The sequence below is a fragment of the Cibotium barometz genome, chromosome 44, assembly GCF_041138505.1.
Source record: "Cibotium barometz isolate CiBa-2024 chromosome 44, ASM4113850v1, whole genome shotgun sequence".
NCBI lineage: Eukaryota > Viridiplantae > Streptophyta > Polypodiopsida > Cyatheales > Cibotiaceae > Cibotium > Cibotium barometz.
Genome location: NC_141089.1, coordinates 8,769,571 through 8,797,553, shown reverse-complemented (window position 1 = coordinate 8,797,553; position 27,983 = coordinate 8,769,571). Strand labels below are relative to the sequence as shown.

The 27,983-nt window shown below is 48.8% G+C and overlaps 1 protein-coding gene across 1 annotated transcript; it reads right to left on the bottom strand.

Annotated features, from left to right (window-relative positions):
- LOC147612923 (chromatin-remodeling complex subunit) lies at nucleotides 1-27,353 on the bottom strand. Its single transcript, XM_086782191.1, has 5 exons — nucleotides 27,234-27,353; nucleotides 26,678-26,788; nucleotides 962-1,181; nucleotides 471-538; nucleotides 1-340 (listed from the first exon to the last, which is right to left on the bottom strand). The coding sequence occupies exons 1-5, from the start codon at nucleotides 27,270-27,272 to the stop codon at nucleotides 209-211; spliced, it is 570 nt and encodes a 189-aa protein (XP_086638317.1). The 5' UTR covers nucleotides 27,273-27,353; the 3' UTR covers nucleotides 1-208.
- Nucleotides 27,354-27,983: the final 630 nt, after the last annotated feature.

Genomic DNA, 27,983 nt, shown 5'->3' with positions numbered 1-27,983 from the left:
TCAAGGAAAACTGAGTAGCTAGCATCAAGGACCATCAATAAAGGGATATAAATACATGTCAACTGAAAATAATAACTCCCCAAGAAAAATACCACCAACATGGCTCGCTACATAATGGGGAGCCATTAATGACACACATAACCCTGCCTTATTACCAAAAGCACCCACTAATCTTATACTATACAAAGGAGTGCTTTCCTACTTCAATTCACTTCAAGACAACTTGGGCATTTCGCAAAGCAAGGTACCCCTGAACATACTCATTAGGTAGTGTTCTGATCTGCTTGAATATGTCCATATTTGCGAAGTGCAGCTTTGTTCTTGGATCTGTGTATGGTGCCTGAAAAAAGGCCATCAAAAAAGTCCCGACATTTGTAAAATACTTATCTATTAGAGAAACTGAACACTTCATGGGAAGATTTACAGACGCTGTTCATAAATACAACTAAAAATAGAATGAAAAGACTCACCTCAAAGCCTGAGATGTCGCAATACTTCTTAGCTGGATACATAGAAGGGGGTGCTTCGATATTCATGTCTTTAGCAGCACAAAAGTCAGACTTAGCATTTGTTCAAGGTCAACACCCGCGTGCATGCAGACACTTTTTTGTTTGTCTTTATATGTATGCATACATAACATACGTCTGTATTCACACACGGACGCACAAGCATATGTACATTGTTAATGTATTTATTTGCAGATGTACATCATGTACATGTATGTATAGATGAATGTGTGTGTGTGCATAACACGCACATGCATACATATATATGTGTACATGTAAATGTAGGTGGACACACGTGCGCGCAAGCGCACGCGCACGTGTGTGTGTGTGTGTGTGTGTGTGTGTGTGTGTGTGTGTGTGTGTGCGTGCAATTATAACAGTAATCAATCATAACACAAACCATATTCAATCCTAGTTTCTTTTTTGAGTTTACTGGAAGGAGGAGATGCACCTACAGTTAGGTTCCTCAGCAGGATAAAGATGATAATTTTCTGCTTGGAGCATTTGCTTGAGATGTTTCCAATGTCTCCCTCTGGCTTGTCCTTTGGGGTATCTTTCAGACAATTGTATACGCTTGAAGGAAAAAGTTGTAGGTAGAAGAACTCCTGCCTCCTCTAGATCCTGCATTGTGGCACTTGAAGGAGCTGCATCTTTTGCTAAAAGGGGGCTGCCTTTCTGCACAAAAAAGTTAATACATGTCAACAGAATTATAAATGCATCTCAATCAAAGATTACCTTCCAATAGATCACCCTCCCCATTCTCACCATTACCCTCTCATGATTCATGACTATAAGGTATGATGTTATGTATATGACATGACTCCTGACGCATGATCCCATGATATGGAAGAGTGTTTCATGGAACATGCCAAGCAGATGGGAGTCATAAGAAGACAAGAAGAAAAAAATTGGATTTAGTGTAACGAAATTTTGTATACCAAACAAATTGGGGACATGAGAACTTTTACTATCTCTACTAACAGTTTTCCTGAGCCTGTCATGATTCGTGAGGATAGGAGCATTCTTGGCATTTCTTTGATTTCTCATCTCCAAGCCCAATGAGCTATCCCCAAGGGAGCGGAAGGAGCATTGATTTATGTTCGTACTCAAACAACTTCTATCTCATCGATAGCAGTTGTCTCATCTTCATCTTCAGTCCCTCAGTTGGCAGATCTCCTTTCTCAACATTGGGACATTATGCTTGAGGATGATCTTCCACCCAGCCTCCCACCCTCTCGTCCTGAGGATCATCATATTGACTTGGTCCCTAGAGCAAAATCTCCTAGCAAGTTTCCCTATTGTCTTTCCACAGGGCGAGCTAGAAAAGCAGTTAATGATCCCTGCACTCAAATATTGGAAGCCTTTTCTTCATGGCCGGGTTTTTACAGTCAAAACAGATCACCAAGCACTTAATTGGTTCCAAACGATGCCAAGTGCCCAGTGCCCAGTGGAGTGATCGACACTCCAGATGGAGTCAAATCTTCCACAAGTTTGGAGGAATGATCGAGTATATCCCTGGTAAGCATAACCCAATTGTTGCAGATGCTCTTAGTAGAAAGACCAACATCCAAACCATGCAGGAGTCTACCATTCTCGAGATCTCTAGAAAAGTCTTCGATAACATGAAAGATCTGTATGTCGATTCCTCAGAGTTTGGTACTCAATACAGTTTGGCCCTCAATTCTGAGCCTGGCCATTATTCAGTGAAATTTTCAAAAAATCTTGACCGTTAGGCTAAGGCCTTTTGAGCAGATTATAATTTATTTCTAATGCACATTAGGAAATTCTTTTTAAACTTCTGTTTCGGGGGAATTTAGTTTAATAAGAAAGGATATTTTTTCATCCAAAGATATCTAAAAATTGAGTTACCTCTCTCTAGAATATTTTCTCTCTCTAAACCAAAACAGGTAAAAACAAGATCTTTTATTATTCTGAAAAGGGGATTGATTACAGGGGAAGAAACTCGACATCTTGAGGGACTGGGGAGAAATCTTACATTCTCTTCCACTTAAAAAACGCGAGATGTCCTCATCTCACAGATGGAGTATGATCTCTTTCATCTTGTTCTTCTTCTTCAATTACTTTCAGCGTTACTGCCTTAGAAGTGGTTAGCCAATTTGAAAATATCTCTCTTTGCCTTTCTCTATTTTGAGGCGGAGGTCTTGCATTACTTTGGATTAAGACTGCGGGGTGGTTAGAGGGTCTACCTCTGGGATTTTCTTGATTTTAGCGAAAAGAAACCTAATTACTCTGGAAGGAAGGAGCTGGAGTCTGGAATCTTGATCCCTGATTTCCCTGCCCCGAAAACCTTGATCCAAAAGGTGTTGGGCAATCCACACTGTGATGTCCAAATCCTTGACAGTTATAGCATTTCACTCCCTTGTTCGAGGGTGGAACTTCTGAAGTTGAATTCCAGGAGATTGAGTTTCGGGAAAAGGACATTTCTTCCATTTTGGAACTTCCCATACATCGATCAAGACTAGTGCGACTGAGCATTATGCTGAAATGTGAATCCAGGAGTGTCTGGCATGAGCCGTCTCCAGAGATCCAAAGCATGCAAACCCTCAATCATACTATGCCATTCTGCTTGCTCAGCCCGCAACATATGGAAACGATGTGAGGAGTTATCCTCATGGCTAGGTGAGTTATTGAAATCCCCTATGAGAAACGCATTTGTAACCCATGGGTAACACCGGATGGAGCGCCAAAGTTCCGCTCTACAAAGCGATATCTGTGAAGTATATATACTAGCAAACTCGTAAACCTCGCCAGCAATGAGACACTGCACTACCATCCACCATCCATGTGGGTCATTGTATGCGACACATGGCTGCAAATCGTGTTTAACCATGATGAAAGTACCCGAAAAGTTGCTTCTACAAGCATAAAAATTTTGATACCTTGAGAAAGCGCCATTTCTACCAGCAAACAGGTGTTGATTGTGTTCTTGCACACACACTACATGCGGTTGCATACTATTTACATATGCCCAAAAGAGCCTCCATTTATTGGAGTCGCAAAGGCCATGTATGTTAAAGCTAATGCATTTCAACGGTATATATGGAAAGAGTTAGTTCTTGATCTTGTTGGAGAACAGCCAGGTGGTGAAGAGACTCAGTTGTGCAGGGCATGGGGCAAAGTGAGAGATCAAAATGCCGTGATTTTCTTTGACACAGGTGCTAGAGCCAACTTTATTTCACCGGATTTGGCTGGCCGACTGGGGATCCGTGCAAAGGAGATGGGGCCTTTGTATGAGGCTAATATGGCTTGTCCTGGGTATGCAGAACCCGAAACTCCTATTATTGGGAAGCTTAGGCTTCATGTGCAGGGTTATGTGGACAGTGAAGAGTTCTTCATCATGTCACTTGATGGATGTGATGTTTTGTTGGGTATGCCATGGTGCCATAGAGTACATGCGGTGGTGGATACATACAACAGGAAGATTACTTTGACTCATAGAGGGAAAGAGCATATTTTGGATGTAAAGCTTAAAGGGGAATCTGTTCCTATTGTATCAGCTTCGACAATTTCATCAGTAATGAAAAAGCATCTTTCCGCGTACTTGATTTTTGTAAAGGATGCAAAAGATGATGAGTCTAAATCTAATTTGTCTATGTTAGATAAAGACAGGACTGATTCCTTACGAGAGTTCCAAGATTGTTTTTCCGAGTCATTGCCAGGAGAACTTCCTCCGGAAAGGCCAGAAGATCATGCTATTGATCTAATTCCGGAGAGTACTCCACCAAATCGACCGCCGTACCGTGTTAGTGCAACCCAACAAGAAGAAATTATGAGTCAAGTACAGGAGTTGTTGAATAAAGGGTTGATCCAGCCTAGCTCATCACCCTTTTGCTCACCTGTGCTCTTAGTACAAAAGAAAGATGGTTCTTGGCGCATGTGTATAGATTACAGGGCGCTAAACAAGAATACCATCAAGAATCGATTCCCTATTCCGAGAATCGATGACATATTGGACCGCTTACAGGGCTCAACAGTCTTTAGTCGGATAGACTTGAAAAGCGGGTATCATTAGATACGCATTAGACCCGAGGATGTGCACAAGACAGCATTTCGGACCACTTTTGGGCTATATGAGTTCTTAGTTATGCCCTTTGGTTTGACAAATACTCCTGTTACATTTAGCAGGATGATGGACAGGATTTTCATCAGGAAATTACAGCCTTTAAAAAGCTTAAAGAAAAGCTTACTTCGGATCCCGTATTGGTATTACCGGATCTCCGAAAGGCTTTTGTTGTCCAGTGTGATGCTAGAAACAGCATTGGGACAGTTCTCATGCAGGAAGGACATGTGATAGCCTATGAGAGTCGTATATTGCAGAATGCCGAGAAGCATTTGCAGGTTTATGAGAAAGAGATGTTGGCTGTGCTCTTTCTACATGGAAACACTATTTGCTTGGGGCTGATTTCACTGTGCAGACAGATCATCAGACCTTGCGTTATTTCCTCGCGCAAACTAAACTTTCTGAGAAGCATATGCGATGGGCTAACTTTTTGTCTATGCTCCACTTTCAGATTGTTCATGTGGAAGGCAAAAAGAATGTTCTGGCATATGCTTTGTCACGCAAGCCACGGGTCTCAGCAGTTTCACTTGCTTATCATCATGAGCTTGATGAGATAAAAAAGCAATATGCCCATGATGAGGATTTTGGAAGGCTCTATGATCAGATGTCTGAGGGTCAGCAGCATGATCATTATACTCTCAGAGATGGTTTTTTGTTGATGCATGGTAGACTGTGTGTTACCAGGCATTTACGACTCAAGGTTATGATTGAAAGTCATGCTCCACCGTATGCAGGTCATAGACGTATTGACGCCACGGTAAAGGCAGTTGAGACTTTCTTTTATTGGCCGACCTTGAGAAGAGATGTTGATGCTTTTGTTAGGCAATGCATCGTATGTCAGAAGGTGAAGTTTGACCGTCAAAAGACACCAGGGTTACTTCAGCCTTTACCTATTCCAGATAGACCATGGGAGAGCATTGCCATGGATTTTATATTTGATCTTCCACGTACACAAACGGGGAATGATGGCATTTGGACTATCATATGCAGATTCAGTAAGCAGGCTCATTTCATTCCCGTGCGTAAGACGATCAAAGTTGATCATATGGTGAAGTTGTTCATGGCGAACATCTTCAAGTATCATGGCTTGCCTTCCTATATCATCAGTGACCGTGATCCACGGATGACGAGTTTATTTTGGAGAGGGTTGTTTGACAACATGGGTACAACTCTCAAGTTTTCATCATCATTTCATCCACAAACAGATGGTCAATCGGAAGAGGCTAATTCTACAGTGCTAGATCTTCTTAAGTGTTATGTGTCAGAGCACAAGCAACAATGGAAAAAGTATCTTCCTTTGGTGGAGTTTGCTTATAACAACACCGTCCATACCTCGACGGGCAAGGCACCTTTTGAGATTGTGGCAGGAGGAAAGAAGGTACCACCTATTTTGCACACAAAGGATAAGATCTTTGCGGCTGATCAATATGTGGAGAACATGGATGAAGCTTATCGGAGAGTTAAGTTGGCACTCCAGAAAACTCAGCAAAAGCAAAAGAAAGCAGCAGACCGTCACAGACGTGCATTAGAGTTTGCATTGGGTGATTGGGTTCTTTTGCGATTTGAAAAAGCTAGGCTCAAGAAAATGAAGGGTAAAGAGCGCTTATTCCCTAAGTTGAGCATGCACTATTATGGACCTTTTGAGGTATTGGAAAAGATTGGTGAGGTGGCCTATCGCTTGAAGCTACCAGATCACTAGAAGATTCACAATGCATTTCATGTGAGTCTACTTAGACCTTTCCATGGGGATATACCTGAGGATGTATCAGATGAGGCTCAGCCGGCAGTTGAGGAACTTGATGAGGTTCTTATTCCAGAGCGGATATTGGCACATAAGAAAAGAAAGGTACGAGGTAAAGTTTCCCGTCGCTATCTTGTGAAGTTCAAGAACTATTCACCGATGGATGCGAAGTGGATGGAGGAAGGTGACTTAGCAAATTCACCTCAGGTTTTGCAGCTTTATCTCGATGCCTTTGAGTTAGAGCCTACTCTTGTTACGGCTCATTCAGGTTCAGCAGAGCATGGGTCTGGAGCATTGCCTGATGCTCGAGAGTGGTAGCACCTCCACTCCCTTGATACAGACAGGCTCAGATGACATCTAGAGGTCGCTTGGTGCAGCTTTTGTCTCATCCGAAGGTACTGATGACTGACAGTACATCTGTTTATGGGACTTCTATGATATATGTATACTAGTCACATTGGATGTTGTGGTTGTGTATGGTTCACAGTGGTATGCAACTTGGACTACTACTACACCATTGGTTTCAGTGAATGTTGTTACATCTGCATGGCTTAGAGAGATTGGGACGCTGATCTTGCCATATTATACTTTTCACTTTGGATATTTTGCTATATCACCAGATTGCAATCGAGGACGCTTGCCATTTTTCAAGAGGGGGGTATGTCATGACCCTGTGAAAGTGGAACAACATAAGTGTGAGCATGGTGGTTGGTGAGCAAGATAAATTTTTAAAGATGCATACTTGGGTGTCCGGACAAAAGTAATATGTGTGGACAACCCCAAGTGTGAAGGGGGGGGACCAAGGTATTAAATTTTATAAGGTTTATAAACCTTGGGTGGCCCTTAGTTTGTAAAAAAAAACTTTAAGGGAGGGCCACTAGGATAATTTTGGGGGGGGAGGGGGGGCTACTCTACTTTTAGAGTACACGCCTCCCTCTCCATCTCTCTCTTGCTTTTTGGAGAAAGGGGAATGGTCGGCTAGCTGTGTGGGGGAGAACATGTATAGGCTGGCTGCGTGGAGAGGAAGCGTGAGGATCGCCTGAAGAGATCCGTGCAAGCCAGTACAGAACAGCTGGTGTAAGTCGCTGCTGCAGGTCAACTGGTACAGGTCGACAGGTGTAGGCTGGTACAGGCGGCTGCTAAAGGTCATCTGGACGGGTACGGCTTGTTGCAAGTGATGTTTCCTATCCAAAGGCAGCTGCTCCCTCTGCCCAACAGGCGGCTGCCTCTTCTCCTCTGTAGACGGCCATAGCAGGCAGCTTCTGCACCCCTCAGGCGGCAGCACTTGCTCTCCAGCAGGCCACGCTTGCTCTTCAGCTGGCGGCTGCACCTTCTCCTCTCCAAAGGCGGTTGTTTCATCCTTTGCAGGCGACTGCATCTCCTCCACAACAGGCGGCTACTCCTCTTCTATAGGCAGCTGCGCCTCTACAAGCGACTGCGTGGGGTTGCACCTCCCTTCCATAGGCGGCTACAGGAGGCTCTGCACCTCCTAGGTGGCTACACCTTCTACACAGGCAGCTCCTCCTCCTCCTCAACAAGCTGCTGCACCCTGGTATCCACCTCTAGTAGCTGCACACAGACACCTCGGGTATTTGTTTTCCATTTGCGAGCTACAAGTAAGTGAATTCAAATTTAAGTAAAGAACTTTGTTGGAAATCTGATAAGGATTCTCTCTACCGCTAACACCCGTTCGGTGTCGGGTAGTCCAAGCTTTTGGAGAACCACGGTCCAAAGGTGCCGAGATCGGGAGAGCCAGGCGTTAGTATGGGAGCGCCTGTTTGTGCGTGGTCCTAGAACACCAGTGGGGCGCTCTCCGCGCGGATTCCAGTGAAGGCACAGGACCGTAGAGACTGGACCACTCAAGTGGTCGCTCTCCTTCGAACTTCTACTTCGAGCCTCTTGTTTGGTACTGTATTCATCTCAGTTGTACATGGACATCATCTGGTTCATTGAACCCATGGAGCATTGTATTTGTTAAATACTCCCAATAATATATCATATATTGAGGGAAGTTGTCCATTTCAAATTGTGATATTAAGTTGTGCTATTACGCGTGTGGGTGTCCAACGGACTCTATTCCCACTTGACGGGATCGGTTTCACCGGCTGCTGCCCAGTGCGTCGCCCGCGCCCGAGCACCACCCTTGCTCTGTGAACCAGCGCCCCCTTTGTCTTCAGCCACAGCTTTTGCCCTGTTGTGCTGCAGCCTTCACTACAGCTGTGCGCTGCCCCTGAAAGTTCAGCATCATCCCTGTTTGCAGCTGCGCCGCCTCCTCAGTTCTCTGCTCTGAGCATAGGCTGCAGTGACCTGCCCTACAGAACCTCCTATCACCGCCGTCTGCACACCGCCGTCTGCACCCTCAAAACCTGCAACACATACCTCAGTCAGCAGAACCTGAATCTATCTTGTGAGCCGTCTCCTTGTGCTGTCTTAAGGCACTGCCAAAAACCAGTACTAACCAGTTTTCTAGAACCTTTACAAATAAGGGACTTTCTTGTGGAGATATATACCCATCTTAGTGTGGGAGAATCTTGGGATTACCTTGTCCGGATAGGATTGACAACAAAGAGCTATTTGTGGATATTTGGGAACATCAGTTGGATTCATTGGATTTCAGTTAGCCCGGTCATAGTTTTTTTCCCACGCGTCCACCTCGAATTCCGGACGTCTGCCCATGCCCGCATCCACCAGTGTACAGAATGGTTTTCCGTACGGTGCCCTAAAAATTGGGGGTTTCCAAAAACTTTTGGTGCCGTGCCGATTTGACGTGCGTGACTTTCTGTGCTATTGCTACGCGGCTGTACGCAATTGTGAGGCCCCCAAGCAAAGCAAACTCGAAGTTTGAAGCTGAGCCGGGTAAGAAAATGTACAAGCTTTAGCCTTTTTTCCCCACGGGCCACGATTGTGTGGTGTCACGACTCGCTGTACTATCATACACTGTACAATATACAGTATACTGTACAGTGCATACTTATTACTATGTAGCGGCAAGCCTAGGCCCTATGTAGTATGTATTCTGCAGCCAAGCGTGCCTTTTTCTGCCCCCCTCGCCAGCGTGCCTTTTCCAAGACATGTTGTAGCTTCTCTGGGGTCCAAGTAACATGCACCTCCTTATTGGCCTGTACATAACCGCTTACCAATTCCAAGAACTCCTGCCCGGGAAGATGGGATGATGTCTCAATAGCAACCCTGGCACTATCCAAAAGCTTCTTTGCTCCATCATCTGTGGCTACCCTTTTCACCAACTGCTTCAAATCTGAAAGCAGATCGTGATGTGAGACCTTATGCGCATATGGCAACTCCTTTGCCTTGACTCCTTCATCGTACTTCTGGTTGACCGCTTCACTCATCCTTTGAAGTGCTTCTTTGCCAAAGGATGTTCTGCTCCACTCTGAAATCAAGCTTCTGAGTGTTATGCCCGTTACCAGATTTCTCTTCACGTCATCCTCAAAAATCAGGTCCTCCTTTCTTTCTTTCTTCACTGCTGCCTCCACTGCATCGTTAATAGCAACCTTGATCAATGTGTGAAGATCTGTCCCTGCATCAACCGGCTGCATTGTTACTGACTTCGTGATGCCAACTTGATACGGCCTCAATTCGCGCCGCTTCTTGGCAACGGGAGAGACGCGATAACATCAGCCTTATGTTGCAAAGAATTTCTGAGGAGAACCATGAGAAACGACCTCCATGAGTGCTATCCCCTTACGCTTGGCTTGAGGAGTCTCCATCAGAGATAGAGAACGCTGTGAACGCACTCAGAGACCGAGAACGCTGTGAACACGCACGCTTTGGCGATAGGTTAAAAAGGAAACGATGGGAGTTGGAAAATAAACAAAGAGCCTTAATCCTGGGCTTTGGCGATAGGTTAAAAAGAAAACGATGGGAGTTGGAAAATAAACAAAGAGCCTTAATCCTGGAGTTCGCGAGTGCATAATGTTTGTTTTTTCTTGTTTTTTTTTTAAGCAATCCAAATATTACAAGCAGAGAGAGAGAGAATGTGTGTTGTATGTATCGTATAAGCACAAACGTGTGGGTGTGTGTGTGTGTGTGTGTGTGTGTGTGTGTGTGTGAGAGAGAGAGAGAGAGAGAGAGAGAGAGAGTTCTATATATTGAGCACAGACGATGACCTGTTACGTCTTCTGCTTTGCTGCCTATTTCACCTCCGGCTTTGCTGCCAACAACATCTAGAATCTGGATACCCCTATGCCCTATGTGCACACTTGATTCTTGACTTGGATATGGTTGGTGTAGATGGGGGCCATTTGCGAGCTTCTACTTTCGTGCTTTTACTACTAGATTGCCAATTTTCGTGCTTTGAAGCAATGAACTATTTTCTCATATATGCTTTTACTACTAGATTGCCAATTTTCGTGCTTTGAAGCAATGAACTATTTTCTCATATATGAGAAAATAGTTCATTGCTTCAAAGCACGAAAATTGGCAATCTAGTAGTAAAAGCACGAAAGTAGAAGCTCGCAAATGGCCCCCATCTACACCAAACATATCCAAGTCAAGAATCAAGTGTGCACAGGTATCCAGATTCTAGATGTTGGCAGCAAAGCCAGAGGCGAAATAGGCAGCAAAGCAGAAGGCGTAGCAGACCATCGTCTGTGCTCAATATATAAAACTCTCTCTCTCTCTCTCTCTCTCTCTCTCTCTCTCTCTCTCTCTCACACACACACACACACGTTTGTGCTCATACAATACATACAACACACACTCTCTCTGGGATGACAAAGGATACCCCATATAGGTACTCCGATTTGTCTCATAGGCCGAGTTCGGTCTTTTGGAAGACGTTAATAAAATCTTTCTTTCTTTCTTTCTAGAAAAAACAAACATTATGCACTTGCGAACTCCAAGATTAAGGCTCTTTGTTTATTTTCCAACTCCCATCGTTTCCTTTTTAACCTATCGCCAAAGCCCAGGATTAAGGCTCTTTGTTTATTTTCCAACTCCCATCGTTTCCTTTTTAACCTATCACCAAAGCGTGCGTGTTCACAGCGTTCTCGATCTCTGAGTGCGTTCACAGCGTTCTCTATCTCTGATGGAGAGTCCTCAAGCCAAGCGTAAGGGGATAGCACTCATGGAGGTCATTTCTCATGGTTCTCCTCAGAAATTCTTTGCAACAGAAGGCCGATGTCATCGCGTCTCTCTCGTTGCCAAGAAGCGGCGTGAATTGAGGCCATATCAAGTTGGCATCACGAAGTCAGTAACAATGCAGCCGGTTGATGCAGGGACAGATCTTCACACATTGATCAAGGCTGCTATTAATGATGCAGTGGAGGCAACAGTGAAGAAAGAAAGAAAGAAAGAAGGACTTGATTTTTGAGGATGACGTGAAGAGAAATCTGGTAGCGGGCATAATACTCATAAGCTTGATTTCAGAGTGGAGCAGAACATCCTTTGGCAAAGAAGCACTTCAAAGGATGACTAAAGCGGTCAACCAGAAGTACGATGAAGGAGTCAAGACAAAGGAGTTGCCATATGCGCATAAGGTCTCACATCACGATCTGCTTTCGGATTTGAAGCAGTTGGTGAAAAGGGTAGACACAGATGATGGAGCAAAGAAGCTTTTGGATAGTGCCAGGGTTGCTATTGAGACATCATCCCATCTTCCCGGGTAGGAGTTCTTGGAATTGGTAAGCGGTTATGTACAGGCCAATGAGCAGGTACATGTTACTTGGACCCCAGAGAAGCTACAACATGTCTTGGCTTTTTGTAGAGGCTTTGGCAGATGATTTGGGTAGAGATGTAACTCAAGGTGCATTGCGCAGGGTCCGCATCACACGGAAGTACACAAGTCAGCGGTAGTACAAATGTTGGGTCATCATGTAAAAAGAGAAAGATGTCTAAAGGAAAGGGAGATTTAGCCAATGCATGGAACGAAAGCAAGCAACCATTGCAGTGCAAGCAGATTCTTTTATGCAAAGGACATTCTCCATTGGAAAGTGAGGAGTCCTTACTTTTTGAGATGGTGAAGACAATTGGACATGCCGGTCCTTCTTATGTGCCTCCGTCTTACCATTGCTTTTTTTTTTTTGGGAAAAACGATCCTTCTATTAGTTAATGAGAAAACGCCATAAGGCTACAAAGCTCACCTCACAAGGAGGGATAATAAACACAGTGAACACCGGAGCTCCACCCCCGTGGCTGGCCGCTCTCTGGGGGGGGGGCTACCTAGTAGTACATGCGGGAGGTGAGGAGAGCCAAACTGGAGGCCTGTAGTGCCAAGTGACATCCTCGCCCCTCGCGATGAGGAAAGGGCCAGGCTGCCAAGTGCGGAGGAACGCCTTGCGGCGATCTCTCATGCGATCCGAGTCGCCCTGAAGTTTCCCCCAGTGTCCTCTCAAGGCGTGAATGATGTCCACCCAGAGGGCCTGTATGACCTCCGCCGGTGGAGTCGCCTGGCGGTCTATGGCCTCCCTGCATCGGGCTCTCCATATGTGCCAAGCCATCATGCTGCTGATCATCTCCCATCTGTGCCCGTCCCCCTCTTGGGAGACTGTCGAAGAGAAGTCTGGCGTCAGAACCACCGCCATCGCCGTGTCAGAGACCTGGATGGTCACACTGCCAGGGACGTCCTCGTATCCAAGGGCCGGGCCGCTGTCCGTGGCCCAAGCCACCGCACCCCACGTCACCATCATCTCGCCTGGCGAGCCTGCAAAAACCATCCTGAGAGCGCGCTGCCAGACCTGCTGTGCCTGTGGGCAATCCCATAAGCAGTGCCGTTGCGACTCCTGTGCGTGGCCGCACCGCGGGCAGGACGCTGGGTGTCTGCCAAAAGCTAGCCAAGCCCCCACAGCCAGTCCTCTATGCGCTGTAAGCCAGAGAAAAAGCGTCACCTTTCGGGGCCGGAAGCTGGCCCAAAGGCGCTGCCAGAAGTCCCTAAGGAAGGCAGGGGAGAGCCCCTGTCGCCGCCAATGCTCGGCCGCCGCCGGGGTGCCCGCTATCCTGTGCCTCTGGATCCGCCGCCCCAGCCTCGCTGTGTACTGAAAAAAGGGGGTGCCTGGGCTGGTAGGGGCCGAGTAGGGATCTCGCCAAAGCCACTCGCCTGGATCCCACTGAAGGCGAATAAGAGGCCTGCTGTCCCAAGCCCATAATCTCCAAGAATAGTCCTCCCCTATCGAGGCCGGTGAGGGGTCTACATGCCACTGTCTCTGATGAAAGCCGACCACCCGCACCCTCTGAAAGATACAACCCTGGAGCTCATCCAAATCTAGTCGGGTCCTCTGAAGCTGGCCTCCCTCTCCCACCTCAAAGGTGAGTGGGGCGACTCTCTCTGCTGAGCCGCAGACCGCTAGAAGGATCTCATGCCGAGTAAAGACGCCCATCCACTGTGGAGGTGGAGGATCCTGTACTGGAGTCCGCCACTCCCGGGGGATGGCCGCCTCAATGTCCTACCTCATCAACTCTCTGCCCCTCATCCCGCTGAGTCTCCTCTCCGGAACCTCTAGAGGCAGCTGCTGAAAACATATCCAGTCGTCCAAGGACTGGGCTGGGCCGGAGCTCAACGGGCCCCACGACACATGAGATCGCGATCCAACCATATGACCACTGGGAAGTCGGATCAAGGGGTTCCAGATCAATGGCTGCCTCAGGCGCTCCTCATCGGTGCCCGGGGGAGTCTGGAAGAGTGACGGCCTCAGATGCTCCCAGGCCCTCAGAAGGCTAGCTGCAAACCGCTCCTCGAAACCAAGGCCCACTCCTCTGGATCGCTGCTCTGTAAAGATCCACCTGATGCTGGGGGTCCAGGGGCCGCTAAGAGAAGGAGTGCGGCTGAGAATCCTGGAGACAAGAAACTCCTTCCACGGCTCAGCGCCTGGTAGGAGGCCACGAACCACCAACTTGCCAAGCAAAGCCCGGCTCTGACAAATAGGATCAACTATGCCCAGGCCGCCTCTCTCCCTCGACTGAGTGATCACAGCCCATGCCACCTTGGCCCTGGCGGGCCGCCCATCGCCATCGAACCAAAGAAAGTTCCTGATGAGTCTCTGCACCTGGCCAATGCACGCCCGAGAGAAGGCCCAGCAAGAAGTGATGTACCACATGGTAGCAAGCAGAACCTGGTTGGCCACAACCACTCGGCCAGCCAGAGATAAACGAGCGGTACTCCAATACAGAAGCTTCTTCCGAATACTCAGAAGAAGGGGGGCTATCTGCTGCTCCGGAGATATGTCGATGCCCACATAGCATCCCAAATAGCGCACTGTAGTGCCGGGGGGCAGCCACTGAAACCCCTCAACTGGCCTCCAAGTCGGGGGGGGACACAAAACTGACCCACAACCCACACGACTTGTGCCAGTTGATCAAAGCGCCCAAGGCTCTGCAAAACCAGTCCATGGCTGAGGCAAAGCGGCGGAGGTTCTCCTCCCCTCCCTGAAGATAGACAGCAGTGTCATCCGCAAACTCCGAGTCTAGGAGCTCCTCCGAGGTGCGGATGGGGAGCTAGAGGCCCCGCAATCCTGTATCCTGTGCCGTCAAGAAAGTGCTCATGGCCTCCGCCACAAAAAGAAAAAGAAAGGGCGCCAAGGGGCACCCCTGCCGCACCGAGCACGAGAGCTGGAACCTCTCTCCGCGCACGCCCTGTATCAGCACCTGGCTATGAGCCGATGTGTAGAGTGCAGAGACCCCACGGATCCACTGAGGGGGGAAGCCCATCTTCTCCATAGTGCCTTCCAAGAAGGCCCAGTCCACCCGATCATATGCCTTCTCGAAGTCGAGTAGGAGCACTGCCAGATCCTCCTGCCGAAATCTAGCCAAAGCCGTAGCCTCCCAGAAAGAGAAGATGTTATCCAGGATGCTCCTATCCTGGATGAAGCCAGTCTGCGTGGAGTGGATGATGTCCGGAAGGTGAGGCTGAAGCCGCCTGCTGATCGCCTTAGCTAGGACCTTGTAGGCCGTGCCTAGCAAGGTGATCGGTCTCCACTGTCTAATCTCCAGTCTGTCTCCTCCCTCTTTGGGGATCAAGTGGATCAACCCCTTTGCCATGCTGTCCGGCATGTCTCCCGACTCCATGATCTCCTGGAATGCCAATCTGAAACCCCTATGCAAGAGACCCCAATACCTCTGGAAGAAAGCCACTGAGAGACCGTCCTCTCCTGGGCATTTGCCCCGAGGAAGTGCCTGAAGAGCCTCCTCCAGTTCCGTATCCGAGAAGGGGGAGAGAAGGGAGTGCTGCAAATGGGCCGGCACAACCGCTCTCGTGAAGCTCCAGACTGCCTCCCGAGCCTCTCTCACCCTGTCATCTGCTGGCTCAGCAGAGAGTAGATCCCTGTAAAAATCTGTGGCGATCGCCCGAACCCTGGGGGGATCCACCACTACCTGGCCATCAGCCTGCCGAAGACGCCTGAGACCCTCTCGTCTGTAGCGAGGCCCTGTCGCCTCAAAGAAATCTCGAGTCACTCTGTCTCCAGCCTGTGTCCAAAAAGAAGCCCGAGCATGGAATCGGAACTCCACCCTCCTCTCCTCGATGGATCTGATCTATGTGCGAGCTGACTCCATCTACTCTGAAATCCAAGGGCTCGTAGGATCCCTCTCCTGAAGTCTCTGAAGGGAAGCTAGACTCCTCCACCGCAGGCTCCTCTCCTGCTCTCTGAAAGCCTCCAGACGGTCCAGGGCAGCCTGTCTGAGCATCCTACTGATCTCCTGCAAACCCCTGTCAAGATCGCTGGCTGCCGATCCTCTCCTGAACTGAAGCTCCTGCCAGACCTGCTCAACTCTGGTCGCGATCTCAGACTCCTCTATGAGACAATCTGGAATCCGGACGCTCTGGCCTCGCTCTCCTCTCGTAGGGTCCTCGATCTGGAGAAGCACTGGAAAGTGGTCTGAAAACGAGGAGCCTGCAAGTATACCCACAGTGCCACCTCTATCGCAAGCCCACTCATCAATGTAAAACCTGTCGATGCGAGAAAGGTTAACTCCTGTGGCCCGTCTATCCGAGCGCGAGAAAGATAAGCTCCCCTGCAACCTGCCAAACTCCGAGAGAGTCCACGGATCTTGGCCTCTCACCTACAGCACTAGTTCCTCCCAGGCAGCGAGCTCCGGCCCATGAATGGTCTCCTGGCTGCCCCCCATCCTGTCCGCTGCATCCTCCAGCATGTTGCAATCCCCCCCTAGGCACCAATGGTCTGCCATGGGGAGGGACTGCCTAATGGTGCTCCAGAACTCAGCTCTCCCGGTCGCCCCATTAGGGGCGTAGAAGTTGAGGAAGCCAATGCGGTCTTCCCCAACCCGAAGGATGATCCACTGCGCTCGACCCTGGACCAGAGTGCCAGAATCCACAACCTCAAATAGAAGCTGCTCGCTGACTGAGATGCATACTCCACCCTGGTTCCCCTGGGAGCCATATGCCGGTGACCAAAAAGTGTGACTCCTGCCCGGCAAGATCTTCCCGCAGGTGCGGGTACGCCCGGCAGAAAGGTGGTGCTCCTGGATGAAAAGGATATCTATGGGTCCTCCAACGAGAGCCCTCTGGATCTCTTGGCGAAGTCTGCCCCGACCAATGTAGCAGCGAGGTCCACCAAGACCCTGGATCTTCCATGAGAGGATCCTCATGGATGAGCTATGGCAAGTGAAGCAGCCGCCACTGGCTCACCCCTCTCAGCCGGCCCGGATGAGCTGCCCTCCACTCTGTGAGTCTTGGGCGCCGGCTTGGAGGGAGAATAGTCACTGTCTGTCCGGGTGCGGAGTCTCTCCAAAAAGAGGGTGACCTGTCTCTGTGTCCAGCCCCACTCCACCTTCGCCCTGTCCAGAGCATAGGCGTGAGACCAATCCTCTGCATATATGTAAAGGTAGGCTGCATCCTCGGGGCGGCGTGGAGGAGAATCAGTAGCACCGCCTCAACGGAGGTGTGGACCGGATCCGCCCGTCAATCTCCTATACCAAACAAGCTCATGCGGGCTGAGTGTAATCGGGTCTGCAATAGGTCCGTGAGCCCCAAGTCACTGAAGTGGTGAGAAAACTCCAGTATCTGATCACGCAAAACTTCCTCTACAGAGTTGCAATCCCATGCTGTGCCTGGGGCAACACTGAGAGGAAAGGAGAAGGCCACCATGCTGCTCACCACTGAAGGAGAACGAGAGGGATGACACACCACGCAAACTCGCAAGGGCGCGACCAGTGTCTCGAACGGGCCAGCATCCAGCTGGAGACACCTGAAAAAACCGTAATCCACTGGGAGCCCCATCACTCGCGGGGGCCCCCCAGGGGAGGCTGGAGAGAACTTTGTGGCGCGCGAAGCTAGGATCGCCATCTCCACCGGCCCAGAGTGGCGGTGGAACAGCCGCTGAACTGAACTCTGGCCTACCCAGCTGCGCTGCCCCGGGGCAGTGGGTGGTCTGGAGGAGTATCCTGGAGAGGCCGAGGGAGGGATGGTGGCTTGCGGAGAGGAGGGGGGAGAGCGAGGAGAGGATGGAGAGGCATCTGCCAGAGGAGAGGTGTCAGGGGGGGCCGCCGGGGGAGGCGGGAGAGGGGGGGCTGGGGGAGGAGAGGGGGGGTGGAAGGAGTGCTCTCCGAGTGAGGGGAAGAGGGGCCTGGGGTCGCAGAGTGCGGCCCGGGATCCTCAAGAATCTGCTCCATGGAGGGGGCGAGGCCCCCCGCGGGGGGGGGCGGGAGCGGGGTCTCCGCGGGGGGGGTCCACCGGCGGCCTCAACGGGCACTGAGACTGAATCCTCGTCCATCGGGGTGGGACCTGCTGGCCGCCTATCCCTGACTGGAGCATAAGTGCGGGTAGGTGCCTGGACGCCAATCGGAGTCGCCTGTCCGCCAACCTGTGCTGCCTGCTGGCGTCTGCGGCGGTCCCTGCGGGCCGGGCGTTTCCGCCGACGAACCTCCTGCCATCCGCCAGCCTCCTGGGTCTGTGCGGCATCCTCCGCCGGAGCCTGCTCGTCAGATGATGGCACCTGCTGAGACGAGCCAGGGATGTCCGGTCTCTGAGGTGGATGGCCACCCCTCGGGCCTCCTGAAGGGGGTCCAGAGGCAGCAGGGCGTGAAGGACGAACCCCCTTGCGGGGACAGGCGCGTGCGAGGTGGCCCATCTCCCGACAGATGTAACACTGGCCGGGGAGACCCGAATACTCCACGCGCTGTATCAGATGTCTTCCAGAAAGACAAGGGAGGAGGATCGTCTTCGGGAGGGACTCCGGTGACGGAACCACAACGCGAATGGCCGGGAGTCCTGCTGCCCGAGCTATCACTGAAGCCGCTGTCTGAGGCGTCTCCACCTCCTGCCCGAACGCCTTGCCAATGGATGACAAGAGGGGCAAGTACTCCCTGCGGAGTCCAGGAAAGCAGATAGTGATGGGGAAACCTGTCGCGCCTGCTAGCGGGTCAGAAGCGGGGTCGAAACCGTGAGTCCATCGCGCCAGGAACGCCCGGGATGCGCGAAGGGCAATGGGGCTCCGAGCCAGCACCGTCTGAGCTGCCTGGGGGGACTCGAAATCCACCTGGTAGTAGCCACGTCCCAAAAAATCGACGCTGACGATCTTGGCAGGCACGCCAACGAGGCTGCCTCGCAGAAGGTCGCGAAGCTCTCTCCGCATCGGACGGCTACCCACTATCTTGCAGACCAAGGAGGAGGCCTCAAGAGCGGATACTGTGGAGACAAACAGCTGATGATCTGCATCTGTGAACTCCAGACGGAGACCGGAATCGGCAGGGGTAGTCGGAGTGGCTTCCATGGAGTCCTCCACAGGGAAAAGGCCAGAAACCGGGGTCACCAACGGGAGGGACACAGCCCTACGAGGAAACGGAGAGGCGGAAGGAGAGAGGATAGCGGGGGCGGAGCGGGGGGGGGGGAGGGGGGAGCTGATGCGGGGGAGCTAGCGGTGAAGGGAGGGGCGAGACGGAGGGGGAGGTGAGGGAGAAGGCGGGGGGAAGAGACGCGAAGCGGAGGAAAAGGCGGGGGGGGAGAGATGGCGGGGGAGGAAGCGAAGAAGGAGGCGAGGGGGGAGAGATGGCGGGAAAGGAAGCGAGGAACGAGGCGGGGGAGGATAAGGCGGGGGGGAGAGAGGGCGGGGGAGGAAACGAGGAAGGAGGCGGGGGAGAGAGGCGGAGGGGATGGCGGGGGACGGGGGGGGGGGGGGGAGAGGGGGGCGCACGTCGGCGAGAGGCAGCGGGAAGGTAAACGGGGGGGGTGAGGCGGAGCTCGCAGGAGCAGATCGCAGCTGGTATCCTCGTCCCACCTAAATCTACTTTCTTGAGAACAAGAAAGTGTCCAAAGCTCTCACCGGGACCATTACTTTCTACTGTAGTTACTCCAAATGACACCCAGCCGTCTTACCATTGCTTGCACACCACTGAGTGAGTAAGTGGATGAGGTCAAATGCATTGATGATGAGATCATGGGTATGCGCGAGAAATGGAAAAAATATGGATGCACCATTGTTTTTGATGGATGGTCAGACACCAGGCGCATGCCTATCATAAATTTTCTTGCATGCTCCATTCATGGCACTATATTCTTGAAATCTGGACACATCTGGGGAGTTCAAGTCAGGGTGTCACGACCCTGTGAATTTGTGCAGCATAAGTGTGAGCATGGTGGTCGGTGAGCAAGACATATTTTTTAATGTTCATACTTGCGGCAAGGGTTTTATTAAAACAACCCCATGTGTGGAGGGGACAAGGGGACAAAGGTGCTCAGGTGCTTTTTGGGGGCTCACGCTTTTGAAAAGGCTGGTCCGCTAAAGACATACACACACGTCGGCTGACTAGCTTGCGTCTAGTTTTTGCAGAAGGTAAGTATGCATTTATTTTCTAACCCTTGCTACAGGCTATGAAGAACATGTACCATCAAGAACAAGGACATCCATCAAAGAAAAGCATAAAGATGTTCCCAGAGAAGCAAAAGGCACCACATGTATGAGGAAAGACCGGATGCACAAGAGCACCACATGGGACTAGTACCCCGATCATATCTATGCCACAGTTGAGGACAACTGTGATGTAAGGAGGAGGGAATGTAACTATTTCGTCCTCCAGGCTTCATACTCTTTTCACATGATAGAACTCATGCCTAGACACATGGACAGGATGACGGACACATGGAAACAAGGTTCCTACAATTGGAATTGGAAAAAGCACTCGTCTAGGTCAAAAAGCAAGAAAAAGTAAAAGTCAAACATTGTTGACCAAAAAGCTGAGGGCACTGTTGGAAAGAGCATGTCGAACTGAGACAAAAAGCTATAAGCCGTTTTTTTTTTCAAAAAAGCAGCTCAAGGGCCAAAAAGCAAGGCCCTGAAGTTGTAAAAGCATAAATCAAGAACTTTGACTATTATTAAAGCAAAAGCAAGGAGGCAAAGCAAAAGCTAGGGAATAGAGCAAAAGCGTGGTAAAAAGCAAGCATCCCCTCAAGTATTTAAAGACCATGCACCCTCTTGGTGGACCATAGAAGAACTCTTGGAGACTTATAGTAGAAGTACATGGAAAACTCCCTTGGGAAAAGCAAGAACATCATCTTCATCACCTTACCACCTCCTTTCTATAGGCGGCCACCTCTGCAGCACCTATAACCACCGTTGCTCCATTGGATTGCGCCACCCTTCAGCCCCCTGTTCTGCCTCTGTTCCGCCAAGAAAGCAGCACCGCTTTTTGGTATTGTGCCCACCTTTGCCTACTGTCGGGCCTCGGCCACCTACACCACCAGCTCCTCCACCAGCTACTGCTACAGCACGCTGCTTGCGCCTCCAGTTCCCCCACCAACTGCTGCCCAGTGCGTCACCCGCGTCCCTAAGCACCGCCCTTGCTCTGTGAACCAGCGCCCCCTTTTGTCTTCAGCCACAGCTTTTGCCCTGTTGTGCTGCAGCCTTCACTACAGCTGTGTGCTGCCCTGAAAGTTCAGCATCGTCCCTGTTTGCAGCTGCGCCTCCTCCTCAGTTCTCTGTTCTGAGCATAGGCTATAGCAACCTACCCTACAGAACCTCCTATCACCGCCGTCTGCACCCTCAAAACCTGCAACACATACCTCAGTCAGCAGAACCTGAATCTATCTTGTGTGCCGTCTCCTTATGCTGTCTTAAGGCACTGCCAGAAACCAGCACTAACCAGTTTTCTAGAACCTTTACAAAGAAGGGACTTTCTTGTGGAGATATATACCCATCTCAGTGTGGGAGAATCTTGGGATTACCTTGTCCGGATTGGATTGAGAACAAAGAGCTATTTGTGGATATTTCGGAACATCAGTTGGATTCATTGGATTTCAGTACTAGCCCGGTGTAAGACTCTTGTGGGTCATCCTCGTGGTGAGCTCGGCATCAGCTATCTTGTGCCTCGACATCGACCTCGGCCCGATCTTGACATCGACACTTTTGTTTGATATTGTATTCATTTGTTGTATTGGTCCTATCTTGAAACAGCCCGTGGATTGTTCCTGAAATAAATTCCTGAAGAGGGGGCGAGGCCTATTCCCCGCTCAGCGTGGTGTACTATGTGAAACCCCCCTATTCCCATCTCTCTCCCCCCCCTCTCTCTCGCTATCTCTCTCTCTCATACACATGGTTGCATGTCACTGCACGCTCCATCGGGCTTACAACTTGTCGTAGCCCATGGATATTTTGTTGAGGGGAGGTATTGGAGAAAGCAACAAATAAACCATGCCTAGTGCCTAGGGGGACATAGTGCATTATGTCAAAGACTAGGCAAAGGTGTGCATGGGAACAAGGGCTAAGCTGGGGAATCTTCATGTGACCTGAGCGATGATGTCATTGAGAGGATAATATCTTGTCCTTGCTCACCTATTTAAAGGGTGCTTATGCTCAATGAAAATCAATTCAAGTGTTCATTATCTCCTGTGTTATCCACTACTAAGCAAGATGTAGCCTTCTAATCACACTCGTGCTTTTTAGGTTTATTAGATTAGATTAATTGTTCCTTTCAATCTCTCTCATCCTCTTGCTGCTACCCCCTAGGCCAACAGGGACAAGGTTAGATCTACAATTCATCGGCTAAATTTCAAGTACAAGAGATGATTGCTATGAATGTTGACCGCAATTCCCAGCCCAATGCTCTGTTGCTGTAGTTCTTCTTGGCTAGCTTGTACGCTAGAGAATCACTTGTAGCCTAATGCGCTTGAGAATTTCCAACTGATAATGACGATTTTCCCACGTGCATATATATAGCACCTTACTCTGCTGGTCAGCCTGTTAAGTGATGTCAGACAATATTGAGGATTGCCCACAACCTAATTACACCTTGCTGACTTGATGTCCATTGGCCGATTGTCACGTGGCGCCTGCATCTGTCCAAATAGCTACGCCTGCTTCGCGACTGCCCTACAGGCTGCTGCACCATTGCCTGGGCCCTGCAGACTTGGCAGATTTTTATGAACTGTTTCAAACATGTTTATGAAACACGTTTTTTGAACACCTGGTACCTATGAGCTCGGAAACACAAAGCTTCTGACTCTCATAAGCGATTGGGTGCCCATGCTATTGCAATGTCATGTGCACACACATGTACATGCTTATCTCAAAGGCTAACCCTAAGAAGGCAACAAGATAAAGACGAAAAGACCAGAACAGAACCAGATTTTGGAGCATTTACGGTGGAGTATCTTGTGGAGGGACACAAGGAATATTCCTGTCAGCTGCAGCATTTATGTGATTTATTTGTCCAAGAGCTGGCCGTCCGGCAATCGGCCAGTCCATGACATATTCTCCAGCCTATTTAAGGCTTAGGTGCTCATTGTTGTGACCATTCAGCCTCTTGTTGGCTGGGTCATAGTACTAGGAGTTTGTTAGGTATTTTACAACCTTTTCAGGGCAGCCCATGGCTGCAAGGAGCTATGTACCTTTTTGTACCATATGAAATACTGCATTTCCAGCTCACTCTCTCTCTCTACTCTCCCTTCTGTCTGCGTTTTTGCATCAGCATGTTCTAGATGGTGTTTAGGGCTGAAAGAAGCATCTCAGAGCCTCTGCATGTAACATTGGTATCAGAGCATCAAGCTTAGCAAGGCTAAACCCTGATTCAGTCCCATATGAAGGTGTTTAGGACCCAGGTCCAAGGTACAGGAAAGTGCACAAGTAAGAGGCCCAAGGCAAGGAACACAAGACAAGGAAGAGCTCCCAGGAGGTTGGTTGGTGGTGTTCCACAAAGCCCAAAGGGGATGGAAATCCCGTGAGCCAGGAAAAGCTTTCGGGCAACAGTTCCAAGGCAGGATGATCCTCCAAGGGGTGGAGTGAGAGTGCCAGACTCATTTCTCAAGAATGAAGACCAAGACGGTGTTCAAGGACACGGCAGGAACGGATTGGGGACTGGATGGAACAAATGCATAGATCTTATTCAGAGTTAGAGTGAATTTCGAGACCAGGCCGAGCATTCAATGAAAAGGTTGCCAGAGTAGGAAGGATGACAGAGGGACTCCGGGAATAGAACGGGATGATGACAGTCATCCAAGAAGCAGATTGGAATCCTGTCATCAAGTTTAGCAGAGGGGGATGTCATGTGCACACACATGTACATGCTTATCTCAGAGGCTCACCCTAAGAAGGCAACAAGATAAAAAGAAAAGACCATAACAGAACCACATTTTGGAGCATTTACGGTAGAGTATCTTGTGGAGGGACACAAGGAATATTCATATCGACTGCAACATTTATGTGATTTATTTGTCCAGGAGCTGGCCGACCAGCAGTCAGCCAGTCCATGAGATATTCTCCAGCCTGTATAAGGCTTAGGTGGTCTTTGTTGTGACCATTCAGCCCCTCGTTGGCTGGGTCATAGTACTAGGAGTTTGTTAGGTATTTTACTACCTTTTCAAGGCAGCCCATGGCTGCAAGGAGCTATGTACCTTTTTGTACCATATGAAATACAGAATTTCCAGCTCTCTCTCTCTCTCCTCTCCCCTTCTGTCTCCTCCACTGGCATCATAGAAACAGTCAAGGCTTCATCCAAATCCGACAAACTAAGAACAAGAGCAGCATGACATGAGTACCATAAGCTTCTCAAAACAGACCGCCTCAACCGAGGTCTAGCAAAATATCCAACCTTCCTTTGTAGCACTTGCAATAGAATACCGTGAGGCCAAGAATATTCTCCAGAACTAGTCATTAAACAATGTCCTAAATCCTCTCCATCCTTGAAGATGACATGCCCTAAAGGTGTGATTTTGACCATAAAGAACCATGTCTTCCCAAGGTGAAGCCATAACTAGTTGGCATTGATTAACCGTGTGGCCGCCTCTACATGCTTGCCATGCTCGTCTTTGGTTCTGCTATAGACCAAGATGTCATCAAGAGATACAATGATAAAAAGACTTAAATCCATGACATCATCTTGTTAAAAAAAGGTCAAGACATTCGTCAACCCTAATGGCATCACTAGGAACTAAAATATAGTCCGGAAAGCTATCTTCTAAATATCACCTAGATGTACTTCAGCTCCAGCTTTCTAAATCATTTTTCCCCTGCAAGATGACATTTTATCAAAGACACTCGTGGGAAGACTCATTTTCTTGCGTTAACACTATGCCAGACATCAACTTTGATATTAGTGTCTTAAGCAAGTTCTCCAACTAGCCACGAGAACTGTTGAAAGATACATATGTGAGTGCTATGTCCGTGGACACTAGCTTATGGCATCACTCATACTTTGGAAAAGAGTCTTTGTGGATTTTGTGACTCAAACTGGGCTAAATGATAGGTTATTGCTTCATACTTAGATCAGGATGCATATCTTCAATTAGCAAGAAGTTGGCGAGAAGCAATCTATTATGGCACTCTCTTCGAAAGAGAGAAAGTATAAGGACGAATGCTTAGCCATTCTAGATTAAGTAGATCTTGGAGGACATGGGAGCAATGGAAGAGTAACCGACAATGTTCCAATGAACCAAAGTTACAAGGCAATTTCAAAGAATCTAGTGTTCCTAGCTCACACCTAGCACATTGAGACTTACTATCACTTCGTGCGAGAGCACGTTATTTCTAAGAAGGTGCAAATGGTCTACTACCCCATGACAAAGAAGCGTGCTAATATGTTCATCAAGGCTCTTGGCAAGGATTGCCACATGCACTCTGCACTCGGTGCTATGTGACACACTCGCTAAACATTTTATGTAACAACATCCAGTATTAATACCCTTTTTAGGATTATTTGCAGTGTGACGTGGCCCTGTTGTGAGTCTCAGTCCAAGACATGTCAGGCACACAAGCTATGTAGGTCATTCTCCCAACCTTAGGTGTTAGGGTCAGTCCCTTAGCCCACTTGGAGAACATAAGCATTTAAGTCACCTGAGGATAGTGCATGTAGAGGTCAGTCCAGTAATGTAGATGCATGAAAAAGCATATAAGAGCAACATGTAGGGGCATGTGCACATGGGCCAGCCTGTGGGTCAGCCTATAAGACACCCCATGATGAGGATCGCCTTGTGTATGGTGTTAAGACACCATATGCCATTCCTAAAGGTCATGTCGGCCAGCATAGACATCATAAAGGAGCAGCCCACCAGCATAAAACAGGAGCTCTACGAATCTTTGTCCGGCCTCCAAATCAGCATCGGATTAGGCAGCTGCTGCCAAGTTAGCAGCAGATAATGCTCTAGTTTACCTCAAGTGTTCATTGGGAGGGGGTGTTAGATATCTAGGTTTAGTTAGCTCATGTTTTGTAATCCCCCCATTATGAGATAAAGGCATGGTTTAGCAACTCGACGCATCACACATACCATCATAAAAGTGGAAACCAACCATCTAACATTTAAGGAGTCATAATTGAGCTTCTATCCTGCTTTAAAGAATTGAGCCCTGAGGAGCCATGTTCTTTTATTGACAAACTTTTTACTATTTTTACTTTTAAGTTGTGCTCTTATATCTTATTGAGGGCATGTAACCAAGAAATGATCGAGCTTGGGGCGGGGGGGGGGGGGGGGGGGGGCGGGGAAAGACATCTTTCTTCTTGAGTGTGTAAAAGACCCTGACTAGCACTACAGTCAGAAAATCGACAGAAAGTACCAAAATTTAGCCACTGTCAAAGGCCTAGATCCTCTCATTTGAGAAGCAAGGGCACAACCACTAGCCAGGTAACCGCTGGACTAGCGGTTGCTACCTTGTCTATGTGAAATGAGAGAGGTAAAAGGTTCGAATCAATGCTTGTGACATGTATTTCAATACTCTCTCTCTCTCTCTCTCTCTCTCTCTCTCACACACACACACATCAAAAAAGGTCCTAGACCCTCAAGCCAAGAGCTGTGAAGACAGCAGCCCTGGAAAACTGGGGAACACCCAGCAGCTACACTACAGCTTCCCAGCTCCACTACCATACATTTTCACCCTTTTTCTGACTCACTATGAATACAACCAAAGTTTTGTAAGGGATAGCAAGCATGAACCTAAACCAAGACTACAGAAAACATACCTTGGCAACTCTCGTGAGTCGATCTCCACTCTCACCTACCGACATGTTCAGCACGAGCTTCTGCACCTTGATCTCGTGCATAGGGTTCGCAGTCTGCTTCTCGGAAACGGCCTGCAGAAGACATGGTAGTGGCAAAAAAACCTGAGGCCAGGCAAATAACAGAAACCCTATCGATAGACATCAAAACCCTCAAACATCAATCGTCGAGACGCTAATGTTTGGAACAACGCTCGGAGAGGGAAAAGCCTGGGTGACCGCAGAACCCTAGCCATTAGTAGGTAGCGGAACCCCATTTTGTATCATCAGCGAGGCAGGCCCTCAGCCATCTCACGCTTGCAGAGCCTACCCAGCCCATATCAGGTTCGCTGCGAAAAGCCCCTGCACTAAGAACGCGCCTGACTGAGAGTCCTCGCCTGCATGGAAGCTATCGTCCTCCATGCAGAGCATCAAGCAAAGTAAAGATCGCAATGTGACAGAAAGACAAACGTTGAGCGGACAAGCGCGAATGCGGGACAGAGAGAAAAGAAGAGAGAAAGTGGAAGGAAGCACTCTGCACCTCGAACTGTCGTCCGCAGTGCACACCAACAAGGCGCATAATCAAACTGACCCAGCGCCAAAAGAGAAAAACTCGTTTTGGAAATATATATATCGATTGCTCAAAAAAAAAAACATAATCAAACTGGACAGGATGAATAATTATACGACCTTGACTAAGTTAGATGTAAAATGGACCTATCTTTGTTGGGAATGAATTGGCCCTTCATTCTAAACAAAAATGCATTATGCTACAATTGGATCTTGAAAAGGCATATGACAAAGTTCAATGGTCTTATTTGAGTAGGGTTTTTGGCTAAGATAGGATTTGGACCCTTAATTTCCATGATGTTTATGTGCTTTACTTTGAAGCAAAATCCTTCTGTCGAATAGATTTTTGGAGGGGAAGTTCACATTATCCAATTCTGTCAAACAAGGTGTCGTTTAGATCCTCTCCTCTTTGTAGTTCCCACACATCCATTTAGAATTAGTTATTGAAGAGGGCCGGCAATTCCTCCAGAACTTTTCTCTAACTCAGATCAGGGAAAAGATTGCACTTGGATCATAGAGACCAACGCTTTTTTCCTTATTGAGAGGCACAGCCATTGATTCTTTTCCATAGAACAATTTTTGTCCGGGATTTACTTCATCTATTGTACCATAACAGAATTGAGTCTCAATTTAAGGATCCATCAGTCCAACCTAACCCCATCCACTCCCGTGGGTTAGCCAACCGCCCAACCACTATAGTGATGGGATCCAATTAAGAATT